Source organism: Neodiprion pinetum, chromosome 2 (assembly GCF_021155775.2).
Source record: "Neodiprion pinetum isolate iyNeoPine1 chromosome 2, iyNeoPine1.2, whole genome shotgun sequence".
Classification (NCBI taxonomy): Eukaryota; Metazoa; Arthropoda; class Insecta; order Hymenoptera; family Diprionidae; genus Neodiprion; species Neodiprion pinetum.
This window is the reverse complement of record NC_060233.1, coordinates 20,075,434-20,083,601: the sequence shown is the minus strand read 5'-3', so window position 1 is coordinate 20,083,601 and position 8,168 is coordinate 20,075,434. Positions and strand designations below refer to the sequence as shown.

The 8,168-nt window shown below is 45.3% G+C and overlaps 1 protein-coding gene across 1 annotated transcript; it reads right to left on the bottom strand.

Moving 5' to 3' along the window:
• Positions 1 to 1,233: 1,233 nt before the first annotated feature.
• LOC124212226 (uncharacterized) lies at positions 1,234 to 2,878 on the bottom strand. The gene is made up of 2 exons (XM_046612104.1): positions 1,519 to 2,878; positions 1,234 to 1,313 (listed from the first exon to the last, which is right to left on the bottom strand). Exons 1-2 carry the CDS (start codon positions 2,876 to 2,878, stop codon positions 1,234 to 1,236), a joined length of 1,440 nt encoding a protein of 479 aa, XP_046468060.1.
• Between the last annotated feature and the right edge of the window lie 5,290 nt (positions 2,879 to 8,168).

The following is an 8,168-nucleotide window of genomic DNA, read 5'->3' as shown; positions in this document are numbered from 1 at the left end:
GTGTTACACAGGAGGTGGCGGTTCAGTGGGTAGGCCACCCTGGAGTCCCACATCCGCGCTAGCCCGTATGACTGGCGTGAATCCGTAACTTGGATCCCGCAACTCCTCAGAAAAAAAAGGAAAAAAAATAATAATAATAACAATAATAATAATTGTAATTGTAATTGTAATTTATTACACGGCCGTAGGACAAAGTCCTCTAACGGCCAAAAGCAAGAACAAGTATACAGAATGTACGTAAAAAAAAAGAGAAAAAAAAAAAATATAAACCTAATACTAGCATATCATTAACATTACAAATAGTATGCAAATAGTAATCATAATGGTATTTATAATAATGTTATTAAAGTTATTCAAGTTATTAAATGGTCTCTCAACGTCATTTTTTTTTTTTTCTTTAAACATCTTCTCAAACAGCCATCTAGCAGCTAGGCTATCGCACTCACTACTTCAGCACGCTCAATAGCCTACAAATAATGGTAACAACTCGTCTTGAACACATCTAACGATGAAGCAGTCGTAATAGCCGGCGGGAAAGAATTCCAGAAGGAAGTGCCCATTAAAGAAACGAGTGCTGAAATATAGACGTGCGCGGGACTGGTGCAATGAGCGTATTAGTACGATTATTGTCTCGATGTCTGGCTATGTTGTGGTTCAACCTTACACGCTCACATAATAAAGCATTCTTACTCATAAACAACATTCCGTAATAAATGCAGCCCAAGAGATACAATCGACGATTGAGCGGCGCGAGCTAACCCAAATCAAGCCTGGGCCCGCTGATGTGCACCCCAAGCGGCCTGCGCAGTATAAACCTCACGCAGTTATTCAACGAAACTGTCAGTTTCTTCTCAAGGCTTAAGTTTAGGTTAGTAAGGGCAGCTGCGCAGTAGTCAAAGACGGGAAGAACTAAACTCGTAACAAGTTGTCGCTTCAGAGGTATATTTAAGTCATTAACCGAATAACGAAGGCGATACAAAATTCTTGACACCGAGCTACACGTCTTAGCAACCTGACCTGTCCGCGACAACCTTGGGTCAAGCATAGCTCCAAGATATTCGAAACTGACCACATACTCGATCACTTTATCGTCTAAGATAAGTCTTGGAATCTGATCAAGCCGAACTGAGCTCACATTAAATGCACTGCCCAAAATAATGGCTTTAGTCTTTCCAGCATTAATCTTCAGCTTGTTTCGCTGACACCACTTCGTTACAGCAGCAAGATCTTCATTCATCCTTTCAATGCCACCATTTTACTCAGAGAGCTTACACGTGAGGTAAATAGTACCATCATCAGCATAGAAAAGATGACTGCAGAACCGTAAGCACTTAGGAAGATCATTTATGAACAATGAGAAAAGCAGCAGGCCAAGCACACTACCTCGAGGCACACCAGCGGAGCACTCACGCCAAGCAGATACATTGTCACCATCTCTCACCGCATGCCTTCTTCCTGATAAATAAAAGTACATCCAGCGAATAACTTCATACGCGAAACCGAGTCCGTACAGCTTACGTAGCAAGAGCAGATGATCAACAGAATCGAAAGCTTTCGTTAAGTCAATAAACACAGCCAAAGTCACTAACTGTTCATCTATGCCACATCGCACGTCATCCACAAACTTAATCACAGCTGTCTGTGTACCCATACCAGGCCGAAAGCCCGTTTGACACCGATCCAGGACATCGTAGTCATTAAGAAATCGAATAATCTGGTTCAGCACTACACGCTCACAAAGCTTAGACATTGCACATAGTATCGATATCGGGCGCATATCAGCTACAGATTGCGGGCTACGAATCTTGGGTATCGGCGTGATGAGCGACGAATGCCAAAGCGTCGGGTAGCACCCAATGTCCAACGATAAATCAATTAAGTCTGTGATCAGCGGCCCAAACAGATCCTTGAATGTCTTCAGCACGTGAGCTGAGATGCTGTCGACACCTTCAGCCCGCGAAGCCCTAAGCGAAATGCACTCAACAACCTCAGGCACATCGACACGAGCGAATGAGAACAGAGCACCAGCCCCTGGCCTCACCAAGCCTGCTATCACTTCATCCAGCGACGGAAGCTGACGGCCTCCAGTTATTGTACCATAGTAATCATTTAAGTCCTCAATACTAAAACGCAAAGCATCACATGACTTAGCAGACATTACTGTCAACCCAAGCCTGTCCATTTCAGCCCAAAACTGCTTCGTATGCCCAGCACGATTGAACACGGATTGAAGATAACTGGCTTGACTCTTCTTCCAGAGTGACTGAGCTTGACGCCGCAACATAACGTAGTCTTCCCAAGCCTGCCGATGACCACTTCTCTTAAACCGCCGATAGCACCTATCACGATCTCGACGAATGTCTCTTAGCTCCTGCGTGATCCATGGAGCCGCGTGACGCTTAGCAACAAACTCGCGCACAGGAACGCACTGATCCACAACATTTTTGAACAAGTCGTTCAGCTTATTGAGACGCGAGTCTAAAGACCGCAGTGTACCACCATCATCCTCATCCAGCTCGTGCAGTCTTGAATTAATCATTTCCGCCGCGACAACAAAATCAGCCCCCATCCACGATAAACACTTCACAATCCGTCTGAAAGGCTTTGGATGTTTATACGTGAGACAGAAGTAAATCAGGTCATGCGAAGACAGAAAAGGCTGACCCGACTGACCCCAGGAATCAAGAGCAGCAAGATTACTAACGGCACAAACATCAATCCAAGTATTTGCATCGATAGAGTGATTTGTTGGCTGCAAAGGCACAATACTCATACCAATTCTAACAAAAAAGTCTGGTAATCTCACTGCTTCATCATTATTGACTAAGAGATCAGCATTCAAGTCATGAAGTACGCAAGCAAACTTATAGTTGACCATCCTAGCCATATAGTCATCCTCAAACGTACACATATAACCTGCCTCAGGCGGCCGATAAACAATGGCGATTAAGATTTTATGTTGAGATGGGCCCCAAACTTCTGCGATGAGCTACTCAGGCAGAATAGCATCTCCAGCTCCAGTTGACGAACTGAGAAGACGAACACTAAGCTCCTTTCGAACAAAGACTGCGACTCCACCTCCACGCTTACTATGCCGATCAACACGCAACAGCACATACCCCGGCAAGACAACTTGGTGATTAGGAATCGCATCGCAAAGCCAAGTCTCGATGACTCCCATTACGTGGTACGGGTTGGCTCTAAAAAATTCTTCAAATTCGCAGAAATGTGCCATTAGAGACTGAGCATTAAGCGAGCAGACGTTGAGAACAGCAAATTCAGTATTTTTAACAGCAAATGACGTTCTAGGAGACCCAAATAGCTAAATAGCTAGTTGCTGCAAGTCCGTGGACGGCAGAATTCTAACCGGCCGATCAGATTGCGACTTCCTAAGAAAAACAGCACCATCAGAGATCCAAATGTGCTTGTGGTCTACACGCGGAAATGCTTTTATGACACGGTCCTTAAGCTGGTGAAGTTGGGCAGGTTGACGAAAGTTGACATAAACCTTAACCTCAGGCAAAGATTGATCCACCTGTTTAGCATTCAAGTCACGCTTTCCCTTCTTGGCATCAATAATCTTCTTGCAGGCATCCTTACTTTTCATAGTAACAGCGATCGTGCGCGGCCCGGCTAGACCACTACAACAAGATCCTGCAGCAAGACGCCTCGTACAGATCCTGAAAGCATCCACAAGCTCATCCTCATTCAGCGTGACACCAAGGACTCCGATGAGAGATCCGAAAGGCAACTTAACATCTTCTCCTTCAGCTTCAAACAGACCGCTGACAACCAGCTGATTTGATACCTGCTCACAAGCTGCACGCAAAAAAACAGCTTCATCAGCCAAAGACAGCTTAGTTTCAACTGGGTTTGACTCAATAGCAGCGAGCCGAAGTTGCAGATCATCCGCCATCACTGAGACAGAGTCAACTTTAACATTAGTTGCACCGTGAGCAGTGTTGAGCGCCTGAAAATCAACACGAAGCGGAGCAACCTCAGCAGTAACCTTTTGAATCTGCTCTCCAAATCCATCCAGCTTCGTATTAATAGCACGCAATAAGTCAATCACCGAGCTATCAGTAACTTCACATACTGGACACTTTGTTTGCAGCTTAACAGTCGCCAAACGCTTACTGTCAACATTAAGTCTGACACAAGCACATTCTGAATGAAAGCTGTGTTTACATGATGCCCCTGTGGTAATTCCCTATGAAGCACGATCGATGAACTCAAAACAAAGCGCAAACGTTATCTTAGTCATTTTGGCTAAACAGTTAGAGCCGAGTCAGTAAATAGCGCCTCTTGACACTGGCGACAACCACGAAAATCAGCTGAGTAACCCGGGCCACAACACTTTTCTAACCTCAACGCAAAAGCCAGAAATATATTTAAGCCGCACTTGATGGATTCACAAGCTATCACGCAACTTTATTAATTTACAAAATCAGAAGTTTTTTTTTTTGCAACAGAATTACACCACACCAGACGATACTCTTAGAAAGAAACTACTTCAACTTTAATAAAACGACGAGCATAATAAGAAAATACGTACACTCTGCATGGCATCTAGCACAACAACAATAACAACGACAACGACAACGACAACGACAACGATAACGACAACGACAACGACAACGACAACGACAACGACAACGACAACGACAGCGACAACGACAACGACAACGACAACATATTGATAATAATGATAATAACGATTACCGCAGGTGGCGAGGGGGTTTAATCCCTCGTTCGGGACGTGACGACCCCGCGTACATCGAGTAAGTCAAGGGGGACTGAAGTAGGCACAGGCCCAACGGACTGTCCCCGAGGCGACCTCATGGGCCGTGCTATGTTCCGGCGCGGTACGGGGAGTCGCGCCCCCGAGAGACCTGTAGCATGGAGGAACGTTTATGGAGATGGACAAGGGTAACAACGTTTTACCTCAGGTGGTAGCCCCAGCACAGGGGAAATCCGCCCTGAGTGCATCTGAACTTTCGGAGTTTAACATGCGGTGTATACAGTCTACTATCTCAAATCGCACCACTGTTTCCTCTCCGGCACATCAACCCAGCTTAGAGACTGTTCCTGCGGCGATTGAAGCGAATGCGGAAATGCTTAGGGAGTCTTAGCGAAAACAAGCTGATTTAGAGTCAAAAATTGATGGGCTCTTGGCCCTACCAGCTAGGGTGGACGAACTGTCATCGAAAGTTGATGCACTCTCGCGATCAACTGCTGACCTGAACGCAGAGCTAGCTGCTAAAAAAGAAGCGGCAGCTGCAGAAAATCGAGCGCACGCAGCTCGCCTAGATGAACTTGAGAATGTCCAACAAAGTCACCATGTGGATGTCCGGCAGGTTGTAGAGTCTAACGCAGAACTTCGGGATCGCCTGAAAAATCTGGAAATGAAAAATCTAGTGTGATTTGTTAGTATCTGGAGTCCCTGAGCTGGAGTCCGAAAATCTCAAAGACGTTTTCAGGTCCTTGCTCAGGCAACTTGAAATCATACCTACTCGCAATGAGCTCATTGAAGCTACTCGTATTAGAAGCACCAAAGTCACAAATAAGCCCAGAATGATCCTCTTCCGTCTACGGACTGTACAATGCCGGAACGAGATTCTGTCAGCCAAGCGGGCGAAAGGTGCCATCCATGCTGATGAGATCAGTCTTGCCGGAAACCACCCGCATACACCAGTTTTCATCAATGAACATCTTCCCCCCTTATAAATGAGATTCTTAGCGATAGTCAAGACTCGGGCAAAGGAATGTGGCTATCGCTTTGTGTGAATGCAGGATGGAACTGTCCATGTGAAGAAAAGCGAAGGGGCAGATAAACTTATTATCAACTCGGAGGCGGACCTAGACTTGTTAGTTCCTGTTCCGAGAGATTGACGCCACCCAGGGGATTTGCCGACAGAGGAGACTATTGCGGGGTCTACAGGAGCCGCTTCTGACGGTGCAAACTCTTCAGGCGGTTCAGCTGGCCCAAACTATCACAACATGAGGATTGCCAGCTTCAATGCGAACTCCTTACTGGCCCAGATCGATCTGATAAGATCTCACTTCTCCGAAAAATTCTTCCATGTAATTTCTGTCACTGAAACATAACTACACACGGACATTGCTAGTGATGTGGTGACCATTAGCGATTATTGCTACTTGCGGAATGACAGACTCGGTAAAATAGGAGGAGGAGTGGGCGTGTATGTCCACAAATCCATAAAATGCAAGACCTTGAATTCATCTTCATCTCTGTTTACAAATTCTGCAGAATTCCTAATACTTGAGCTGACAGTTCAGAATGATAAAATATTATTTGTCGTCATCTATCGTAGGCCAAAGAGCGTTTTATAGACGCCTTTCTAGTGGAGTTCGACAAATTCTTTCATCACTATACTAATGTCATAATCACTGGAGATTCAAATTGTGATCTAAACAGACAGAACTTTGAGGCAGATTATCTGCGAGATCTTATTTATAGTCAGTCGCTCTTTCTTGTTCCCCATGGAAGTTCACATCATACGGCCCACTCGGACTCATGGCTGGATGTCTTCATATTGGACTCAGCTGAGAAACTAATTTCACATGATTAGTCCTCATCTCCGTTTATAGTGGGTCACAAACTACTCGGGCTAGAATATAGGTTGCAAATCAAGACCTTCGCCAAGAGTGTCAAAATATATCGCGATTTTCGAGGGTGTGATGTCAATGCCCTTCGGAATAACGTTCTCTCAACTCTAAACAATGCACTAGAGCATATAAGTGCAAACCCAGATCTCGATCTCTATACAGAGATGCTGTGTCGCTCTATCGTGACTGCGCTTGATGATCTGGCTCCACTAATCACACGTGAAGTAGGTAAACCTCCTGCTGGCTGGCTTACACCAGAGCTCAAATGTAGCATCAAACTGCGGAATAAAACCTACGCAGCTGCCAAGCGTCTTAACTCGAATGAACTCTTCAGTCAGTTTCTAGTCATCCGGAGACAGGTCAAGCATGATATAAAACGTGCGAAAAATCTCTACTATAAGGAGCGGCTAGCTAAACTTACCAGTCCAAATAGCATCTGGGCGGAACTTGGACGTCAGGGTCTCATTGCCATAAATACGGAATCGTCATCTCCGCTCCACCATTTTTCGGCAGATCAATTGAACACTTATTATTCTTCGGTGACAAGTGCCCACTCTCCTTGCTCAGCGTCAGAACAAGCACTTATCTTGACTCAGCAACCAAGTGTAAATTCCAATTTTGCGTTTTTTCATGTCACGGACCAGCAGGTATCGAAAATCTTGAAATCCTTTCTCACAAGTTCGCGTGGTCAAAGCCCTGACGGCATCAAGCTGATCCATATAAGAGATCTTTTGTCAATACTAGTACCGCGCCTCACTGACCTTTTCAATGCATCGATGTCCTCCTGTTTGTTCCCGACCATTTGGAAAACTGCTTACATCATTCCTCTGAGCAAATCTTACCCACCCAGATCCGAGTCGGACACAAGGCCTGTAGCAAATCTCAGTCACGTGGTCAAAGTACTTGAAAGATTAGTGTCAGAGCAAGTTACTAACTTCTTAGACCAAAATAACATTCTGGACCCGGTGCAGGCCGGCTTTCGAAAACACCATAGCACCCAGACTGCTATCCTCAAGGTGCTTGATGATGCACGGAAAGCTGTTGATGATAGGTGTATTACCGTTCTCTTGATGGTTGATTTCAGTAGAGCGTTCGATAGTATTAATCAAAGACTGCTCCTGACCAAGCTCAAGGATTATGGCTTTTCCAATGAGGCGATAGAGTGGTTTCAGTCCTACCTTACAGGTAGAACCCTGTCCGTGCAAGATCTTAGCGGCCACCACTCTACTTTTCTGCCCAACAGCTCCGGGATGCTGCAGGGTTCTGTTCTTCGGCCGCTGCTCTTTCTGATATTTATAAATGATGTTGGACTCGGGTTGAGGTATGCATGTAATCTTCGCCGATGATCTTCAGATCTATCTGCATGCCTCACCCAGTTGCATTACAGAGGCCATAACCAAATTGAATCTGGACGCGAAATCAGTCGCGGATTGGGCCCGGACAAATGGCCTGAAGTTAAACGTCAGCAAAACTAAGGCAATTATTTTAGGTAGTTCTGCCTATGTTGAGCAATTAAAACACCAATCAAAACCACTGAT

What these genes read in the sequence shown, in the direction of transcription:
- LOC124212226 (XM_046612104.1), bottom strand. Translation starts at nt 2,878, where the DNA reads ATGGTCAACTATAAGTTTGCTTGCGTACTTCATGACTTGAATGCTGAT. An exon ending in TGATCATCTGCTCTTGCTAC is followed by an intron (nt 1,314 to 1,518) that starts GTAAGCTGTACG and finishes ACGGTTCTGCAG; the next exon opens with TCATCTTTTCTATGCTGATG.